At 35.7% G+C, this 22,418-nt stretch overlaps 1 protein-coding gene across 13 annotated transcripts in view; it reads left to right on the forward strand.

The window, feature by feature from the left end:
• Window positions 1-22,418, forward strand: part of PSD3 (pleckstrin and Sec7 domain containing 3) — a 706,817-nt gene that overhangs the window by 367,407 nt on the left and 316,992 nt on the right. For 7 of the 13 annotated variants that reach the window (XM_073902616.1, XM_025886232.2, XM_073902618.1 and 4 more), the window contains 4 exons: window positions 9,714-9,908; window positions 10,005-10,085; window positions 12,050-12,162; window positions 14,694-14,752. In XM_073902616.1, coding sequence (XP_073758717.1) covers window positions 9,714-9,908; window positions 10,005-10,085; window positions 12,050-12,162; window positions 14,694-14,752 — 448 coding nt within the window. Of the gene's footprint in view, window positions 1-4,555; window positions 4,714-6,082; window positions 6,318-6,360; window positions 6,542-9,713; window positions 9,909-10,004; window positions 10,086-12,049; window positions 12,163-14,693; window positions 14,753-22,418 lie in introns of those variants that run through there. The other 6 variants (XM_073902622.1, XM_073902621.1, XM_025886234.2 and 3 more) reach the window with 6 other exon arrangements.

Consider the following 22,418-nt stretch of genomic DNA (forward strand, 5'->3'; position numbering starts at 1 on the left):
AGCTAGTGTTTTTCCATGTAGACATGTGGGTGTATTGTCTAAATTCAGACCACCCTGTTTCCCCAGAGTGTGCAGCGCATAAACACAGTCATTAACAGATATGGTCAGCTTCAGACTGTCTACTTATGCATTTACAGGGATATGGAATGCAGTTGTCCCTTTTATTTCCTTTTGTCAGGGTAGAGAGTGATATGGTGCCATTAGAGATTTTTAATGCCATATAAAGGCAGTGAGGTAACATGGCCAAAAGCTGTATCTCATGAAAGATGTACACTCAGAATACGCAGTGACATTTTAATAGCATTCCAGGAAAACAAGTTAGTCCATCTGTGAATGATTCACTCTTCCTTTTTTGCCCACTGGAATTGGGATTCACTGTTTCGTTCACTGAAGCTTCTGTGCAAATAATGAACATGTAAATGTTTCTGCATCATTTTCCTCCTTATTTATTATCAAACTAGACATCCAGTAATAGTTGCTTTCCAAATGATTCACCTCATATTTTTATAATGTAGTTGTATTTAAATTGCCTTGATAATAGTGCAGCAAAATTACATTCTTATTTGAGAGCCAGCCAAAAGCTCCAGTTTAATATGAAAAATGAAAACAAAATAAAAAACTCAAAAAAGAAAAAAGAAAAAAAAATAACCCTGCATCATCTGGATTATGCCCCCAGAGGAGTATGAAGCTGTAGAAGAGTAAAAATACCAATTATTTATTGGAAATAAGTGCTTCCAAGGCAAATTTGTAAGTTTGGTCAGCTTCTGTACCATTGCCTTGCACATTGGTGCCCTTTTCTGGAATACTGAATGTAGGACTAAGTAAAATGAATGAGGTTTTAAAAATATCCTGAGCCAGAACCTCTAGGTGACACTTACTACAATTCTTCATTTGTAAAGACTGAATTATGTTATCCATGCCAAACAGAACTAGCCATTAGGAGTTTCTATAGTTAGATTTTATCAGTGGTTCTCTATAATTATAAAGTCCCTGAAATCATTTATAAGTAAAATGCAGTTCCATCTAGAGAGATGTGTTCTATATAAATGTCAAAAGTAGGTTCATTTGAGGCAGTTTCTTTAGAGAAATCAAGTATTAATTTCTACTGAGAGCCAGTTAACATTTGTGTACAATACAAATAGCGGCTTACATTTAATAAAATACTGCCTGATGTAATAATCTTATGTGATCATCCAAATAACCAAGTAATAATCTTAAAGATGTAAGGAGTAGTAGTAGTAGTAGATTTTCCATGGGTTACAGTGGTGCCTCAAAATCCTGATAACACATCAGAATCATCTTGGAGCTTAAAAAGAAAATGTGAAGACCCACCTCAAGCAAACAGTCTGAGAATTCCCTGGAGTAGTGGGTCTGGTGATGGAAACTAACATTTATTGTTCACTATGTGCCAAACGCTACTAGGTAAACGTTTATGTGGATCTTCTCATTTAATCTGCACAACACCTTGGGAAGTTGGTATTGTTCTCTCCATTTCATAGAAGAAGAAACTGAGGCTCACAGAAGATAATGAATTTACCCACTCTGGTGACTGATAGAACCAGTTTTTGAACCTTGACAGTCTAACTGGAGCTTTTTGGCAGATACTTGCTTTTAGCATCTTCTACATTAATAATTGTTACTGGCAAACTAAGCACTTACATGTAGAATCTCATTAATAAATGAAAGGAGACCTCATTCTTCTGCTGTAATGGATTTGTGTTCAGATGAATACACTGCTAGACATACTTCTTTGTCACACATTTCTGGATTCCTTGGGCATATTGGACATTACAGCCCCTTACCAGGTGATCGAGCCACATGAGTGGAGGGGACTGCTAAGCTTGTACTGAGTTCCCACAGGTAGTGGATAGTTGCTGTGGCTACTAGACAGCTCTGCCTGAATATCCTGTGGACCCCCTTGTATGATTACATATATATTATTACCCACCCCTCTGTCTCCTGTTTCTGTATGTGTGCGTGCTTGCGTGCCCCTCACACACTGTTACACGTCCCATCTTCTTCCTCTTGTATTCGTTATCTTGGTTGGTGGCAACATACTCTGCCCAGCTTCTAAGTCAGAGTTAGCTTTCTGCCCTCCCTTGGAACACAACTCCACACACATTCCAAATCACTCATTATGTTCTTTCAGTTTATTTTTTGTAAATATCTTTCAGAGCAGAGCAGGGTTTGTTTGTTTGTTTTAAGATTTTATTTATTTATTTTGAGAGAGAATGAGAGATCAGAGCACGAGAGGGAGGAGGGTCAGAGGGAGAAGCAGACTCCCCGCTGAGCAGGGAGCCCGATGCGGGACTGATCCTGGGACTCCAGGATCATGACCTGAGCCGAAGGCAGTCGCTTAACCAACTGAGCCACCCAGGCGCCCTGTTTGTTTTTTAAGATTTATTTATTTATTTGCAAGAGGGAGAGCACGCACGGGGGAGGGGTGGAGGGAAAAGGAGAGAGTCTCAAGTACTATGTGCTGAGTGTGGAGCCCTAGGCGGCCAGTCTCACGACCGTGAGATCATGATCTGAGCGGAAATCAAGAGGTTGGTCAGTTTACCAGCTGGGCCACCCAGGCGCCCCTTGGAGCACGTGTTGTTTTTTGTTTTTTTTGTTTTTTAAATATTCACATGAATTATCTTTCAATTCAGGTTCTTGTCTCCTAGCCAGAGTATTTTGATAGCTTTTCTAGCTGATTTCTCTGCCCTCAATTTTGTCTCCCTATAGTTTTTCCCACATGGTACAAAGAGAAGTGATCTTATAAAAATCCAAGTCTGGTGGGGTGCCTGGGTGGCTTAACTATCCGACTCTTGATTTCCACTCAGGTCATGATTTTAGGGTCATAAGATCGAGCCCCGAGTCCAGCTCTGCCCTGAGCATGGAGCCTGCTTAAGATTGTCTCTCCCTCACTCTTTAAAAAAAAAAAAAAAAAAAAAAAATCCAAGTCTGATCATTATCATTTCCCCTCTTTAGACCTATAGTGATTTTCCGTGGGTTACAGTGATGCCTCAAAATCCTGATAACACATCAGAATTATCTTGGAGCTTAAAAAGAAACTGTGAAGACCCACCTCAGGCCAATAGTCTGAGAATTCCCTGGAGTAGGCCCCAGGCGCATGTCTTTTCTGAAAGACATTACATATGCTCATATTCCCATATCTCCTTGGATATCTAATGGAGATCTCAAAGTTAATGTATCTAAAATGGAATTTCTTTCTCTTAAAACCTGTGCCAACTTTGGTTTTCCTATGTTAATTGATGACAACTCCACCCTTCAAGTGGCTCAGACCTCCCATGACCGCTTTATAAATAAAAATATATCTACCTCTCTCCCCAAACTGAGATTCTTGATCTCTCTTTCTTTTCTATTTTTCTTCCATAGCAGTTATCACCTTCTAATGTAATATACGTATATATATATTTTTCATTTATTATAGTTGTTTATTTTTAGCTCTTCTGGGGTAGAAGCTTTTTCTTTTGTTTACTGAAGTATTCCTAAATAGTAAGCACCTAAACACATTGCCTGACACATGGCAAGGAATTTGTTAATATTTGTTGAATCAGCAAAAACAACCATACCAGAAAATGACTAGCAGTAGCAAAATTAATAGTAGTAGAGGATATAAAGGACTTGAGTACTGAAGTCCCATTGTCCATGTCTAGCTCTATGCCTCAGTTTCCATCTGTAAAATGGGTATACAACTATCTACTTTATAAGATTATTGAGGATTTGATGAGACAATCTCTAGGAAACACTTATCTCGGTGACTGGCACAAAGTAAGTGCTTAACTAGAGTTAGATGCTGTTAGGTTAATGGGTACCACTGGAGGTACTGTAGCTGTTATGAATAATTTCTCATTTATATTTCTTCCAAGATTAGATGATGTGCTATCTCTGCAATGCCTGAGAAATAAATGTCCTACATAATGATGGCCAACAAGATTTCCTTTCCTTTCTCAAAGGCGATGTTATATACTTCAGGATTTTAAGTGTATCTTGGTTATGATATACTTAGGACTCTTTTTGACTGATGTTCATTCTGGCCATGAAAGCTAATGCATTTTTACATTTTTTTCCTGAATCTGTTGGTTTCAGGCCTTTATAGCTGTACTTTCAACCTGAAGAGTGGTGCCAGGGTCATATTGTACCCTCTGGTCCTTTCATTCCACTTGCAACTGGAGTCATTTCTTTCCACTCTTTGGGATTCTTCTGACTGGCCTTTACCTAGCTTATACAGTATAAAATTGGACTAGGTGCTGTTTGTTGTTGTTTTCTATGCACAACTCCCTCGGTATACTTTATAAATGCGGGGGGTGGGGGAAGCTTTGACACCTTAGCCTAGTTTACTTTTTTTATCCTAGTTTTATTACCTCAATTCAATACAAATTTAAAGAATTTCTTAAAATTTAAATTCAAAGTAAATATGAAACCAGGCTATCTAACTGGTACCCTCTGCTGATGTCAGCCTCTTCTAGAACATTCCAGGATTGGTCATAATGAATTAGACAGTTCGTGCGTGCCATGTGTCATTGACAGTATAGCATAGAAGACAGTGGAGGAAGTGGACAAAGCCAGTTGCTCAGTTCTTGCATCCTTGTAGCAGATGGCTACTGAATAACTTCATCCTTCTCTTGTGATGTGGATACAGAGTGAAATTCGAGATTGTACTAGGTGAGAGAGATGGGACTTTTTAAAAGAAGAGCTAGAGTAAAGGTAATTTATCAACTGCTCTGAGAATGCAGGAGGAGGGAGTTGGAATATGATTCTTAAAAAAGTTATTTCACTTGTGTTCTTGTAGGGTCAAAAAGAATTTGCAAAATTTGGGGCACCCCAGAAATTTAGGGTAGGGGTAAACAAGAGGGGCAAAAGGAGCAAGATGGAAAAGGGGTATGAGAGCACAGCTAATATTTCCGTGTGGCCCAAGCATGAGGAAAATGGTAGATGATAAATCTAAATGAGCCATTGGGGTCAGCTTGTGAATCGTCTTATCTGACATGCTACAGAATATGGATTTTCATCTCGATTTCTATGAAGGAGGCATATTATTACATCTGTGGTAGCACTATGTAAGCTGGGAAAGAAGGGTGAAAATAAGAGAAAAGAGTTTTTCCTTTGTATTTAGAGGACATTAGGGAAGAATCAGTAGGTCATAGGCAACTGAGAGAAGGTCTTAATGAAACTATAGAACAATAGTTTAATAAGGAATAAAAATTACATAAGTAAGTCAAAATAGACCCACACTGTGGGTTGTGAAACACGCTACCAATTGGCAGTTAGGGAACACCATTATTGGAATTCTTCAAATAAGTTTAGAACAAATATTTTGGGAGGTTGGGTTACCGGGTGAACCTAGGTAAAATACAAGACGACCAGTTAAATCTGAATTTCAGATAAACATTGAATCTTTTTTTTTTTTTTAGTGTATGTTCTGTGCTAAAAACTATTTTTTTTTGTTTATCTGAAATTCAGATTTAACTGGGTATCCTATTATTTTTATCTAGAAAAACTGGTAATCCTAGTATTATAAAAAGGTTATGAGAATGTCCGGTGATCAGACTAATAATCTGATCCTTCTTTTGATGGTAGTGTTATTACCATATGTGTTTGCAGGTAGGAGGTACAGGCCCCAGTGAAGCATTTTCTAGAACACAGGAAAAACCTTTTGGGGAGTCTTTTTACATTTAAGTGGCTATTAGGAATTTCACCTTAGGAAATTGTAAGGTTATTTGATCAAGAAGAAAAGAGAGACTAGAAAAAAAAAAGGGAAAATTCAAACTACTGAAAGCATCTAATATTCAGCAGACTAGATGGACAATGTCTTGTGTATTCCAGGAAACAAAATGGGGTGTCATCCCTCCTGAGAGGGATCATCCAGTTTGCTTTATCAAGTGTGAGCAAGGCTGGGCTGCCATTGTTGTTTATGCTCTTAATATACAGTGGCTCTTGTGTTCTGGCTCCTGTTTTTATTGGGGTTGTAAAAACATTACAAAAACCCCAACAGTAAGCACTCTGCCAAGAAGGTGAGGTCATAGTAATATGACTTCACAGGGAGTGAGGTCCTTAGAAGCCCTAGTGGACCAATAGACACTGGACTTGTGGGGCAAAGAGTGCTGAGAAGGGGCTTATGAGGATGTATGTATGGCCCAGCCACCCTAGGCTCTGAGATGAGTTCTTTTTGGTGTCTGCCTTATTGCTGGTGAGTTTGTGTTGCCATTATATTGCCAGGCTTTCTGATTTAAAAGGAGCAGTCTCTGTTCTTGCTCAACTAATCTCATAAATCATGAAATGGGACAGAATGAAGCCATCTAGGAATGGAGGTATTTATCCTCACTGTATTCCTTATTTTCTTTTTTACTGAAGGTTTTGTCAAGATGATCCAGAGAAGTCTGATTTGTACAGATTTTAAAATTACCTCCTTTTGAAGAATGTGGGGAGAATGAGGTGAAATAGACTGGGCTGGGCAAGAGAATAGAAAGAGGGGGCAAGTAGAAAGAGTGGTGACTGTCACCACTACACTTAAAAAAACTATATGCTCATTAGGGTAAGTCTCTTGTATTTGAACAAAATCTTTGCAGTACTGTATATGTGGTGTAATTAAACTATTTACATGGAGTGATTAAATATATGCTATAAATTTGTCGTGAAAAATGAGCAGTAAGTAGCAGTTTAATTGAAAAGAAAATGCTTTCTTTGGCATTTGTTTTTTCTCCATGATAGCTACTAGATAGAGTAAGAGGATGCATGCAGACAGAACTGCAGGGATTTTCTTTTATAATTAGAAAAATTATTTGATTGTAACTAAAATAGTTCTTGGAATAAATGTTTTACATTTCTACCACGAATGCAGGAAAACACAAAGTATGAGTTGCCCTTTAAAAGAATTTTCTAATACGAGTTTACTTATAGGTTTGGTGTATATAATGATTGAATACTCAAGTTTTCTGATAGGATAGATTTCATAAAACTGGCTGGTAACTCTGTAGAGGAAGGTTTAGGATGAAAAAATATTTAAATGTATTTGCATGAAGATCTCGTCATAATGATGCAATTTATTATAATTGGTATCTATTTCTGTTGGAAAATTGTTTAAAGTGGCTAATTGTTTAAAGAAGGTTACCAAATATTTTTGCCTGGGGTAATTCCAGTTTATGTTTGTTGTCCTGGCATTGACTGTGGCTTAACATTAGACTGACTTTAAAAAATGAAGTATTATCATTAACAGCTGCAGTAAAGTTAAGTCAGCCTGGGTTTGAAGAGCCTCCAGTTGGTACTTCTAGCTTCTCTGCAGTGTCCTGTGGGCTGTGTGAGTTGACGTGTGCATTGAACAGAATAGTTGAGTCTAAAAGACAGTGTGGGATAACCTCTCTCTTTTCCCTCCCCTTATAGCTCTCTTTCAAGGACAGCATGTGGAATACTTGCTGATAAAATGAGCTTGGAGAGGAGTTGTGAGGGGCAGTTATCTCCCTCAATTCTGGCAGTGGTTGGGGAAGTCTGGGACTGTGCCGTTCCTAGGTGTACTGGCTGGACAAACAGTGATAGTGTACCTGCCAGGCTACTACTTAGTTGGTGGTAGGAAGTGGAAAATCATAAGGTAGCGTAAGTGACAAAAATAGATACTGAATAGTTCTGCTTAAAAAAATACATTTTTTTGCTGTAATGATTTTTATCATTTATTATAAGTTTACAACTAATTTTTTATTGGTGATGCCTTTTTTTTTTAACTTTGTAACAATTATAATCTCATTTAATTTTATCATCCTGTTCCCTCTTAAGAGTATCTTGGGTTAGACAATAAATGGATACTCTACTTACAATTCAGGCCAAGTTAAAGAACTATGTGACAGAGCAAAGACATGCAAAACTAGGCCCATGGGCCTGTTCAGCCTAGCCTGGAATGGTTTTTAAGTTTTAAAAGGTTGCAGAAAAACAAAAACAAAAACAAAGAAGCATGTGTGACAGAGACCTTATGTGGCCTTGCCTGAAATATTTACTATCTGGTTCATTACAGAAAAATTCTGTGTCTGGTTTGGAGTCTGTGGTAAGTGTGTTGGAAGGCTACTTAAATGTGGTAGTTTATCATGAATGTATTGTTCCTTAGTTACCAAGTTAAAGTGAGGATTTGGAAATTACTGCGTAATTGGTGTGTGTGGTATAACTGCATGATGTAGCACTCTATAGCCACCCACAGGCTGACCCTTCAAGAGCAGAGGCACTCCGTGTGGTTTGTGGGGCTTACCGAGACCCTTTCAGGAGGCTTATGAGTTCCAATTTATTTTGTAATAACGATACAGCATTATTTTCCTTTTTCACTGTGTTGATGTTTACACTAATGATGAAAAAGCAATGGTGTAGGGGCTTTAGCACAAATCAAGGTAGTGGCACCAAACTGTCCTAGTTGTTATTATGTTCTTCACTATCATGCACTCAAAAACAAAAGCCAGTCTCACCTAAAAATTCCTAAATATGATAAAGTGGTACAAAATAATTACATTTTAACTCTTGAGTATATACCTTTTTAATTTCACGTGTGATGAGATGGAAAATATGCATAAAGCACTTCTACTCCTGATGGTTTTCTTTAGGACAATCTTGTATGTAATTCGAGTTGTAAGTTATAAACTAGTTGCTTTTTATGAAATGCCATTTTTCCTTCAAAGTGTAACTGACAAGCTATGGTTATTGGGAGCCATTTTCTCAAAAATTAAGAGAGTGAGCCTATTTATAATTTAAGAAAACAACTGACAGTATTTGTTGCCAACAATAAAATTTGAGCTTTCAGTTAAAACTTAGAATTTTGGAAAAACTTCTATCTGCCACCAAAAGTTTGGTAGGTTTTCTATACTTAAAGATTTTTCTGAACATAATAGTGGTGACATAATAAATGTGATTTTAAAAAATATCATATAATGAAATGTGTCAACAGATATTTTGCAAATGACCAATGTATGCTACGGAATCTGGGTAAAAGATCCATTTAAAGTAGAAGACAAATTTTAATATGAGTATAAAAAGTTCTTTGATATGATATTGGCACTAACCTTTGGGAAACTACCACTTGTCTTATTTTGGTGCCGTATAAAAAAAGAATATCTACAATTATCTGGAAAGGATATTAAATTACTTCTTATTTTTTTAACTAAATATCTGTGTGAGGCTGGATTTTAATATATTTCAATCAAAACAGAGTATTGGTTAGTGGCAGTGAGAACCCAGCTGTCTTCCAGTAAGCCAACCATTAAAGAAATGTCTAAATATGTAAATAATTGTTGCCTTTCTCACTAAATTTTATGTTGTTTTGGAAACTATAATTGTTTTTAATAAAATATATTATTTATATTCATGAAATGGGTTTATTATTTTAGGTGAGTTAATAGTTGAAATTTTTCTTTTTAAATTATTAATACAGTGAATATGAATTGATAAAACCCACACAAACACAAAGGTCTTTGGTGTCCTCCGTATTTTTAAAAATGTAAAGGTCCTGAGACCAAAAGTTTTAAGAACTGCTCATCAGAGGTTTAAGCAATCTCTTCTTCAGTACATTGAAACATAGTAGCTGGAAACACTTTTATGAATAATTAAGCATAAAACCATCTCATTTAAAAGTTTTTTTCGTTTAGTTCTACAATAGCATGGTAATTTCATCAGCTATTTTTCCTTTTTGTCACATAAAAAAATCTTTTCTTTTTTTTCTTCTTTATCAATTCTCACAGCAATGCTGGGGTAAAAACAACACTACTAGAGGCTCATTCTGAGATGGGGAGCACAGAAATTCTGGAAAAGGAGACCTCAGAAAGTCTCAGTAATGGTACCAGCAGCAACGTAGAAGCAGCCAAAAGGTTGGCCAAACGACTTTATCAACTAGACAGATTCAAAAGATCGGATGTCGCAAAGCACCTAGGCAAGAAGTATGTTACCAAGGCTGGTGTCTGAGTGTTCCTTACGTGTGTGTCTTTCTTAATAGCTTGGATTTTAATAACAAAGTTTATCCTGTTTTCTTATAGCAATGAATTTAGCAAACTAGTTGCAGAAGAATATCTGAAGTTTTTTGATTTTACAGGAATGACACTGGATCAGTCTCTCAGGTACGATTAAATATCACTTCTTTTTTTGTTGTTGTTAAGATTTTATTTATTTATTTGACAGTGAGGGAGACAGCAACAGAGGGACCACAAGCAGGGGGAGTGGGAGAGGGAGAGGGAGAAGCGGACTGCCTGCTGAGACTCCCAGGACCTGAGCGGAAGGCAGACGTTTAATGACTGAGCCACCCAGGCACCCCCACTTCTGTTTTTTTTTTTGCCTCCAAATAATTTTGAGAAGAGAAAGTAATGCTGAAACTAATTTTTTAACCCACAGTGACTTTGTGATCTTAGCTGAAATTATACTATAGTTTATTAGACACAGTAGAAAGAAAATTATATTGTTTTTATGAAATCACACATGAAATCATATTTTCCAACTAGTAGATGACATAATAAAGAATAGTGACAAAGTAAGTCTTGAGAAGTGGAATCTGTGGGAATTTGGTTTTCGAATGATCAATTAAAAAAGGCATAGATTTACAGACTGTAGAATTACAAGCTTTTTTCCCCTAAGCATTTGTTTATAATAGCCTTTTAAGATGATACTTCAAATTAACTCATGAATGGAATAAAAATGAGTATCAACATAATAATCAGCAGAAGATATCTGTAAACTGTTTCAGGTAGTAGCACTTTTTGCTGATCTGTTCAAATGAAGGTTTAATAAACACAATGAACCTCACTTTTCACACCATATTGTACTGTAAATTTCTAAGAGCCGCTAAAGGTAAAACTCAGTCAGCATTTACTCTTACAAACTTTATAACATGCCTGGAGGAATTCTGAGATCATCTGTATAACCCTCTAGTTTTATAAATCAGGAAACTGCGTTTTGGGAGGTGAAGTAAGGATGTTTGGATTAGAATGCACAGTAATGACTTACTTGGTGGCACTTTGCGTGAATTGAGGGCATGCATAGGCTTTTCCACTGAAAACAAATAAGGGTAGAGGAAAGATCTATATTTATGCTTTGTTCTCTGATGTGGTTTATAAAAGACAGTTATGAAAAATTCAAGTTTGATAATATAATTTAGATTTAACAAACTAAGACAGCAACATTTTCATCATAGAAATCAGGTTTTTTATATGTTTCTTTTAATTGTAAGATTTCTTAGAACATTTTAAAGAATTTTTTTTCTTCCTATCTCAATGTTTAGGAAGTGCATCTACTTTGTCAAGTGAGGGTTATCAGAATTTATCATTAATAGACAGTACTCTTACTGACCCTAATTTAGATTGGTGTGTGGTTCTGGGCATATTTTTATTTTTCAAAGAATTTTTATACATAAAAATACATAAAATTTTATTTTTATAGCCTAAGGAATAAATTAGGGTTTTAGCTCCCAATTTTCTTCTCATATAAAAAGTTAATAATATAATGTGATAATAGGCAAAATAAAATTCACAAAAATCTGTGCACAAGATAATATAATTGTAATTTTTCTTTTTTTTAAATTTTATTTTATATTCAGTCAGTTAACATATAGTATATTATTATTTCAGATGTAGAGTTCAGTGATTCATCAGTTGTATATAACAGTGTGTCAGTGGCAAGTACAATCATATAACAAAATGACAAACTTTGATCCATGTATAGTTTTTAAAACATAGCCTACATGGTTATGGGTTCAGTCTTAAGTGTTCTTTGGTTTTTATCTGACTGATCTTTTAAATGGCTACTTGTCACTCAGTCATATGGGAAGTTACTACCTTCCCAAGGCTTTTCTTAATGTATTAGCTACCATGTTATTGTCACTGCCCTGTCATCTTTTATATTGACATTTTATAGAACTAAATAAATTTATATTGAATGGCTATCTAATAAGTGATTTTTTAAAAAAAAATAACTAGAATATCTTCTTTGTATAATTAATTTTTTATTATATATGAATTAACTTTAATTGTCAAACGTAAAGAGTATGGTAATGTTTTCTAGTTTCACTTTTTTTCTCTTAATTCTTTTTAAGGTATTTCTTTAAAGCATTTTCTCTTGTGGGAGAAACTCAAGAACGAGAGAGAGTTTTAATACACTTCTCCAATAGATACTTTTACTGTAACCCAGATACCATTGCTTCACAAGGTAATCAGATGAAAATGTTTGTATTTCAAAAAACAAGGGTTATTTTTCTCATTATGAAAGTTATATTTTATTGTGGAAAATATGGAAGATTATACAGATGAAAATGAAAATCATCTAGGGATCTCTGGAGAAAACTATTAACAACTGTTTGATTTATTTCCTTCTATTTGTATAATAATTAATTTCAAATTTGAATCATTACAGAGTTTTGTTTCCTGTTGTCTTTCCCTTTCATTGTGAACATTTTCTCCTGTCATTAAGCATATTTAATGACTGCATGATACTCTTTTCTTTCCATTATTTTTTACTTCGTTTTACAGTTCCATAGTATGACAAGATGCTTTAAGTTGCTCATGCTGCCACTCTGAGATTTTACGTGGCAAAGCACATTGTAATAAATGAAATGCTGGTTTTCTTATGTCTTCTTTCTATCCATCTGATCTCTAAACTTCTTGAAGTGCATGTATGCTTAGTTTTGGAAACATTTACATTTCTCACTGGAGTTTGTAGTGTGTCTCCAGTGCTTTGGTTTGATATTCATTGTAACACTGACCACTGACTTTGGTTTATGATGTTAATGAACTATGAGTTTATGTTTATTGTACTATTTTTAAAAAGCAACTTTAAACTATTTAATTGTTGCACCCTATCAAGAGGTTTTCTTCCTCCATGCCGTTTCCTGCAATAAAGCAAAATTTTCAGGGTTTGAAGTCAGGCACATTCATTTGCAATTGGAGAATCTTTCATAAACACAAATTCTGGAATAGATCACTAGGACTAGATGCACTAGAAGTAACAATTATCTCTTAGCTTCAGTATTGCCAATTAACTGGGATAAATGTACTTGATATTGACCAAAGTGATTAATCGCCCCCCCACCCTGCCTCTGCCCTACAGGCTCTACCGAAATTAACTAACAATCTGATCCTTAGAGTCACATTCCTCTCTGTAAAATGGGAACTTAATTTTCTTTAGTCCTTTCTTTGTTTATACTGAGACTATTTATTCACTGTTTCTGTCACTATCAGGATTGAACAGATAATGAAGGGGATAGAAGGGAGTTGTTTTTATTAAAACCTCTGTTAATCTAATAAGATGCTGATATTCCTGAGTGAAACAAGGAATATGGATGGACGTGGACACTTGTACACGTGGCCATTGATAAGGGTATTTGAGAGTTGGCTACTGAGTTTTACAAATGCTTTCAAGGAAAATATTTTAAATTATTTAAAATTTAATAACAAACTGGAACTGGAGTAAATATACTTTTGGGCATTTGATAGCATCTCCTTAGAGACATTAGTAACAGAAATCACCTACTATATTCAAAGGCATACTTCTGAAAAATAAGCTATTTTTAATTCATGAATTCAGTAATTAGGAAGGCCTGCCTTTCTGTACATTGGCATACACTAATAAGATTTTTCTGCATCTTCACTGCCATTGTCTACTATACTTGGATTGAGAATTGCAGGAAAAGAATGAGGAGAAGTAATTCTAAGGTTTGGAAATGAGAAGCTTCTAACTCTTAGTGCTTTTTCTTTTCCTTTATAAAGTAAGAGAGAGTGATGTTTCCATCTAAATGTGACATGATCCATCTGGTTTGAGCAACATCTTTCCCCTGAATATTTAATTTTTTAATCTTTACAGTTATTGCAATATTTTACTTTTGTGTGATCCATAGTATCCTGGACCAACCTACATGCTGCCTTTAGTGAACTGTCAAGAAAGAGGATAACTATTCCTACCCATATATTTTTAGCCAGAGACCTAATATGCAGACAGTATAGTGAAAGATGCAAATCTTGGTTTTCTTTAACTTTTGCTTCTTTCCTAATTCACTTTCCTCCCAGAAAGTAAAAAAAGAAGGAACAGTAGCAAATAATTTATTTTCATTTCTGTATCTTATGTTACAGAAAATTGGGAAAATATAAATAAAAAGATAAAAATTATCTCACTATCCAGAGATGATAATCTTTTAATATGTTATATATTATTCTAGATGTATTTATATTTAAAGGGAACCATACTGCATATAATATGCTTTTCATATAATAATTTATTGTGAAATATCTTTCTATTTCAACGTGTATACTTGGACAACATTTTTAATGACTTAAACATAACAGGATTGTGTTTTTGGAGGGTTTTATTTACTTGTTCCCCATTATAAGCAATATTTCTTTGGATACCCTTGTATTTTGTATAGATCCTTATTTCTTTAGTGTAAAGCCTTATAAATGGATTTGCTGTGTCAAAAGATACTGTTTCAAAGCTTAAGATATGTTCTATCAAACTACCCTCCAGAGAGGTAAAAATGATACACTTTATCACCAGCAGAGTCCAACTCTGTGCACTGAGGTCCTTCTAATAATTTACCTATTTTTTGTCTCCCCAAACAAATACAATTAATTGTGCATAGCCACATTTTTGTGTTTTCATAGGTTCTTAATGTATGCCACTCTAATGATAATAAGGAGTCCAGTAGGAAATAGTGAATTAATGCTTTCTTTCCTTGTCTCTTCCCTTAGATGGGGTCCATTGTCTCACCTGTGCAATGATGCTTCTTAACACAGATCTCCACGGCCATGTAAGTGTAGGTGTGTGAAGCTGTCTTACGGAAATCAAAATATCTTGGGTTTATCTTTGCTTTTGTGTTCATACGTACTTATTCTCTGCCTCCCTTTCTCTCATTCTCTACATGGCACGTAGGTAAACGTAAATCCTTGGAAAAAGAAATAACTATTTTATATGCTAGCATAGAACATAATTCACTTAAAAGTGAATGTGATATTGTCTACATGTCTGGAGTTGACTTACCTGTAGTGAGTGTGTTCTGTATCTTTGTTCTCCAGTAGATGGCAGGGACATTTTTATTTGGGTTGATAATATGATGGAAAGGGGATATAAGTTAGATCTGAAGATGTTGACTGTGTTTTTACTAAATCTAGTAGCCAGTCTTAAGAACACAGCCTTTTCTACACTTCTCAGCTCATGTGGTCTTCTACTAGTTGAAATATCAAAATATTCTATTTACTATCTCATCTTCTATTTAAAATCTAGAGTGAACTTAAATTTATAATTATATATAAACTTTTACCTCTCATAGATGTGGAATTTTAGCATTTACTTAAACTGTTTATCTTAGAGAAAATGAAAATGTTTTAGTTTAATATAGGCCAGTATGTTCTTATTTAGCACAAAAATTATTTCATAGTCCCAAGTCCATTTATTTTGGGGAAGAGAAAACTAGGTTTCTTATGATTAAAGAATCTAGATCATCCCTTGATTTGCTATATGATTTATCTTACAGTTTTAAAAAATCACATTGAAAGAACTAAAACTGGGGTGCCTGGTGGCTCAGTCATTAAGCGTCTGCCTTCGGCTCAGGTCATGATCCCAGGGTCCTGGAATTGAGCCCCGCATCAGGCTCCCTGCTCGGCAGGAAGCCTACTTCTCCTTCTCCCTCTACCCCTGCTTGTGTTCCCTCTCTCGCTGTCTCTCTCTCTGTCAAATAAATAAAATCTTAAAAAGACAAAACAAAACAAAACACTAAAACTTAGGTATCCATACAGATTTGTTTTCCTATTCCGAAAGCCCACATAATTTCTTTAAGAAAGGCAAAATGGAGCTGTTTGGGACTCTTAAGATGGACTGAAGGAAAAAAAAAGTGATCTATCAGAAAAATGAAGAGGAGATGTAGTGATAGCTAACACATCTTCACAGACCTCTCAACTCAACTAGGAAGCTAGGAAGTTCCTTTTGCAGCAATTTGCATGAGATGAATATAGAATAACCTAGTAACTTTTAGACATATGTGTCCAGAGATGATATAGAATAAAATTAGTAGATACTCTTGGGACATTTTGGGGTAAGAGCGCCATAATACATCTTGGGGAAATAAAGGTACTAGGATTTCCACAGTGTGACCTTTGACATGAGGATCAGAATCTAAACTCATTGGCTTGTTGTGGGGATGACCAGTCAGTGGACAGTCCTGACCTCTGTTTTTCTCTTACCAGTAAAGTAGATTTTCCTTGTTTAATTTCTCTGCCTGTCTTATGATCACAGTTACAATTCTGTCCCCTTCTTTTCCTCTGACTTAATTTCTCAACCTAACTTTCAGCTGAAAGAGACAATTTTGAATACTCTTGTCCACATATAACTTTGATCCAAGCCAGCAAGTCCCAGCATGAGGTATTTTCCTCACGTGAGATATTTTGTGGTCTCATTCACATACGATGGTTGTGCATTTAGTGTCTGTTGGCTGAGAAAATTTATAATGACAAAAAAAAAAAAAAAAAGTCCAGTAACACTTTCAATTCTTACTTAAAAGTTGAGGATCTCGTAGAACTTCTGTGGAAGTTGCTAGATGGCAGATTGGTTTCTATTAAAAGCTGAATTACTTTTTAGAAAGCTAATATTGCTTTAATAATACTTTCAAATAGACGTGTATCAATCACAATAATTTGAAACATAGCAGTAAATAAAGGTGTGAGGTTTGTTATTATTCACATAACACAGCATGTTTTATACCCAAACTAACCACAGGCACCCCAGTGTCTATAGTCCATAGGTTCAGAAGCACAGATCTCGGATATGCTCTTGTTCTGTTTTCAGACCACTTTTGAATAATTGAAAAGAGATTAAATGAAGCGTCACACTTCTTTTTGGCAACTAGAATGTAGGAGTTGATAGGTGAGAGGCAGTATACAAATGAAACTTAATACTGTTTGGCTATAGTCACAATTACATATAAGAAAGAGAATAAATACAATATCATCAACATATTTTTAGTAATTATTGGTTCTTAGCTTTGTTTTTGAAAATGTGTGCTGTATACTTAGGTTTGTCTGTTGTTTAGGTTTTGTATATTAGAGGTTTTTTTAATCCTTATTTACAATGCATGCTGTTAAAAGTGTTGAATATATAGTAGTTATCATAAGAACTAACCATATGAAAATGTGTTTTCTCATCTTCCAACTCTGGATTCATTTTAAAAATAAATTTTCCTTCTAGGTGGTAAGTTTTTATCCATAATTCTGGGTGTAGCTTCTCTTGCATCATGATTGCCTGATTTATTGTTACAGTGTCTGTTTGACTTATTAGCATGGCCCCTTTGAAGGTGAATCATTCAAAATATAAAGTGAATTACTTCTAATGTCTGCCCCTTTTCACCTCCTTCCCAGGCCGTACTGCCTAGGCCGTCACCTCTCATTACTTAGTCCAACGCCAGAATAATCCTCTTGGGAAGTGAACTAATGAACCATTTTCCTTTTCTTCCTTAACATGGTGCCATGATAGCAATACAACAGCATGACCCTTTCTAAGAAGTACTGAGATGAGCTTGTCTTTTGCTTTCAGTGGGGGAGGCATAACTTGGGAATTAGCTTCTTTTGGCTTTTCTTTGTGAATCCTCCTTGTGGGTTTTATTTACTCTAAGGAATGATACATTGAAAATGCACTGGTATGGGCCTTTGTTCATTCTGCTAATTTTTCTTACTAATAAAATGATAGAATGTATACTAATATAATAAATCTAATATACTGTCATATATTGGAATGCCATTCTTTCTTTTTATAATTCTGTTATTCAGCAAACACTTAACAGTATGTCTACTCTATCCAAGTTCTGTGCCATTTGGGTAAGGATCAGAAATGAATGAGACATTTATGGAACTCAAATCTCATTTCTGGTAGTATTGGCTAGGCTGACTTCCATTAGTCCTTTTAACTGAAAAATGTAGCAGGTAACTGAGGTGCTATAGTGGAAAAGTACTGGGGGGCTATTTTAATTATACCTTGGATTATTGAATTTCACTAAGTAGGCTAAAACAAAAACCAGTACGAAGTATATGCAATATTTTTGGGAGAAGTTCATTCAAATGTTATAATTTCGTTGTAGCTAAAAAGGCTGATTCCCTTTTGTACCTATTTTTTTTTAAAAAATAATGATGTATCATTATTTTAGCAATTGTATTGACTTGCTTTTATTTGCATGTGGTTTATTCTCAGATAAAATATTTTATAATTGTGGTCACATGGCTAATTTGCTAAGTAATTTCTTATTTTTAAAATGCCTCTTCATCTATGAAATAGGTATGTAAATTAAACTTTTGCACATACAGATAAATTTCTATTAAAACAAATTCTAGAGTTTATTTTTCTCTTACCATGCTGGAACTAAGTTGTATTGATGTTATTTCAACTATCAACATGGAAAGAGCTGAAAATCTGAAAATCTTTCTTTAAAGCCATGTGTTTTATTGGAAATAGTATGAATAAAGGATTTTGTCATGTTAGAATAAATTCAAAACTATTTCTTTTCTGGACTAATCTTCAGATGTGCTTTGTTGACGATAACTAGCTCTCAGGTACTTGGATCATAGTTGAGATTCAGCTCTCTGCCGGGATTATCACTGGGGCTGAAGACAGGTGTCAGGGGCAGGACAATAGGCAGAAACTTCTTACTAGGGCTGGACCCTGAGGTGGGAGGAAGTTTTAGATATAGACTGAGTTGTAATGAAGACCAGGATAGATAAATATAGAATCAGTTGGTCATTTTCACAACTAAAAGTCAAAAGTGATCCATAAGACAGTGACTGCCCAGGGTCAGGCGATGGTCAGAGGCAGTAGCCAGGACATTATTTTTAATCAAGATATTGTGGCAGAATCTACCCTTTAACACTGTGGCTTGGGATTTTTAGTAGCAATTTTACCCAAGATGTCTCTGTGTTTTTCAGTAATGGCAGGAGCTAGCCCACTTGGCGACAGGGTGTAAGGGATTTGGGGGTGTGGTTCTTCTGGAGTGGTGGTTCTATCTGGCTCAGGCTAGGCCTCCTGTAGATAGATATCTTTGGGATACTCTGGGTGTGTTGACTGTCATCCTCAGTGGTCTGAGTTTAATGTATGAGGCAGGACCTTACTGTTTTTTGTTTGTTTCTTTTTGTTTTTGTTTGGTGTTGGGTTATAGGTTGAACGACTAAAGGATAAAACCACAGTTAGTATACCATACTGGTAGGGAGGCAGAAAGAAGTCAAGGAATCAAGTATAGGTTTTGTAATAGAATAATGTTAAAAATATATGCATAGTACAGTTTGACATAGGTCATAGCAGTCCATTATTTTTCAGTCTGTAAACTGCATTGTTAATTGTATTTTTAATTCCTGGATTGGCTCTGTAGGATCATAGAATTGTAAATGGTGGGTAAAATATTTGATTAATTATCAGAAGTGGAAAATGACTATTATAAGAATTGTCTAATGCTTTTACTTTTCATATTGTGCTGTTTTACCTTTGTACCCTCAAAGCACCACAAACCTCTGTGAGGGTGATAGGCAGGTTTAATAGCCTAGGAAATCTTTGTTTCTGTGATTATCTTTCTTGTAACTGGCATCTGCCTTAAGTGCGTTTGGCCTGCTGCCCTCCCTCCCGTAGAGCTGTCTTCTCTCTGGGCTCCTCTTCCTGTGTCTGTTGCCCCACACCCTCGGTGTCCTCTGCCAGGAAAGCCATCCCTGGCATTCATTTATTTTCCTGAGTTTTTCCCTACTGTAGATTCTAGCCTTGTGTTTAATTTCCATTCAGCCAGCACAGTCTCCTTCCCTTGGAATCCTCTTTTCCATGTCCTTGGTACCAAGTCTCTCCTTTCACCTCTTTGGGAGCTTCCCAGCCACAGTGACTTCCAGCAGGCTCTCATCCCTGGAACTTCTCAGTGATACTGGTAGTTTGCAGAAGCATCAGGTCTGGACCAGAGTTGCCAAGGGTTTTTGGTGGGGCCTTGGGTTCACTTTTACTGTTACTGTTTTTCTCACCAGAAGGAGCATTTTGGGGATCGCCTGAGAACCTTAACCATCAGCTGTGGAAATGTTTTTATAGAAAAATGTCTTGATTTCAGATTTTTCTATTTTTTTTAAAGATTTTATTTAATAATTTGAGAGAGAGAGAGCTAGAGTGAGCACAAGAAGGGGGGAGGGGCAGTGGGAGAGGGAGAAGCAGTCTCCCTGCCGAGCAGAGAGCCTAACTCGGGGCTCGATTCCAGGACCCCGAGATCATGACCTGAGCCAAAGGCAGACGCTTAGCTGGCTGAGCCACCCAGGCACCCCTCAGATTTTTCAATTTTTTAAAATGACCTTTGAGATACTGTCACATTGACAACTATGTGGATTTTAATAGGAATGCTTACTTAAGCATGTCACAGTTAATCATGCACTGGTGCATTTTCTCTGCTTCTGTGACTCCTCAAAATGAAAGCCTCCTTTCCTTTTATTCCTTTCCCCCATTTCTGCCTCCCTAGCCACCTCCCACCCTTTCTCTTTCTTTAACTTTTTTTTTTTTTGGTAGCTCTGCTTTTTTTTAGAATAGGTTCATACATGGAAAAAATACAATGTGGATATCAGTTGGGTCAATGGGGTTCATTTAGGAACCTCAGGTTATCTAATTTATGCATTATTCAGTTGCTGCATTCCTTTTCCTTCTTACCATTATGAGTTTTTCACATTTGCACAGGTCATTAGTAGAAAATGATAAAGGAAAGTAGATGAAACGCCATATGAAGTCTGTTTTTGCTCTTTCTCCTGCAGATGGTTTGGGGAGGGAAGAAGTGAGGGTAAGGAAGGTGACTGAAACCTCTTAACTCTAATCCCATTGCTTAAGTTAATGTCTGTCATTCTATGATAACTTAAAAGTAGAGTTTAGTCTTTGTAATTTGATAATCAGGTCAGTGTCTTTTCCTTTATCTTCTCAAATTTCAGAGGAAACACTTTTTATGATGTTGTGATAGAATATGCTACTACAGTACTTCTCTCAAACTTTACAGTATCATATTACCTTTATACTCTTAAATTTTTTTGAGGACCCCAAAGAGTTTTTGTGTATATCCATTAATATTTACCATGTTAGAAACTAAAATGGATAAGATATTAAAATATTTATTAAATTATTCTAAAATAGCATTAATAAACCCACTAAATGAATAACATACTTTTTTCTTTTAAAATGAGTGAATTTTATTTTTTCGTTTTTAGGTGTACAACATAATGATTCATTGTTTATATATATTACAAAATGATCACCATAGTAAGTCTAGTTAACATCTGTCACCATACATGGTTATAATTTTTTTTCTTGCGATGAGAACTTTAAAGCTACTCTTCAGTTTCAGACATTCAATACTGTAGTCACTATGATGTACATTATATCTCCATGTGGTATTTGTTTTATAACTGGAAGATTGTACCTTTTTTTTTAATTGAAGTATAGTTGACACACAATGTTATGTTAGTTTCAGGTGTACACCATAGTGATTTGACAAGTCTGTATGTTATGCTGTGCTCACCACAACTGTAGCTCCCATCTGTCACCACATAACGCTATTACAGTACTAGTGACTGTTTTCCCTATACTGTACTTTTTATCCTGTGACTTATTCATTTCATAACTGGGAGTCTGTGTCTCCCACTCCCCTTCACCTATTTTGCCCAGCCCCCCATCCCCCTCCCCTCTGGCAGCAATCAGTTTGTTCCTCTGTATTTATGCGTCTGTTTCTGCTTTTCCTTTTTTTTTTTTTTTAAACTTTACACACATATATTTTTTTAAGTTTTTAATTTAAATTCCAGTTAGGTACCATATAGCATAATATCAGTTTCAGGTGTACAGTTTAGTCATTCATGTACAGAGAATACCTGGTGCTGATCACAAGTGCACTCCTTAATCCCCATCACCTATTTGTTCATTTATTTGTTTTCCAGATTCCACATATTAAGTGAAATCATATGGGAATAACGTTCTTTTTTATGAATTAGACAAAAAAATCAGTGAGAAGTATAGCATTGAAAAATTTTTTGCAAGACTTTCATATTTGGCCTAGTAGAAGACAGCTAAATTCTCTGCTTTTTTTAGTTAGTTGCAGTATGTCACAAGTAATATAGCTTCTAGAACACTCCACTGTAACCTGTGAGAGAGAGTGAAAAAAATGTTCTGAGTATTATTATAACACCAGGTTTGACCTCATGGACACCCTGAACTGGATCCCTGAGTCATACTTTGAGAACCACTGTGTTACAATATTATTATCATTTGCAATATTTTTTTTTAAGATTTTATTTATTTGACAGAGAGAGATAGCGAGAGCAGGAACACAAGCAGAGGGAGTGGGAGAGGGAGAAGCAGGGAGCCCGATGCGGGGCTCGATCCCAGGACCCCGGGATCATGACCTGAGCCTAAGGCAGTCGCTTAACAACTGAGCCATCCAGGTGCCC

This window comes from Callorhinus ursinus, unplaced genomic scaffold (genome assembly GCF_003265705.2).
Source record: "Callorhinus ursinus isolate GAN/ISIS: 27379988/994484 unplaced genomic scaffold, GSC_fseal_2.0 scaffold17, whole genome shotgun sequence".
Taxonomy (NCBI): Eukaryota; Metazoa; Chordata; class Mammalia; order Carnivora; family Otariidae; genus Callorhinus; species Callorhinus ursinus.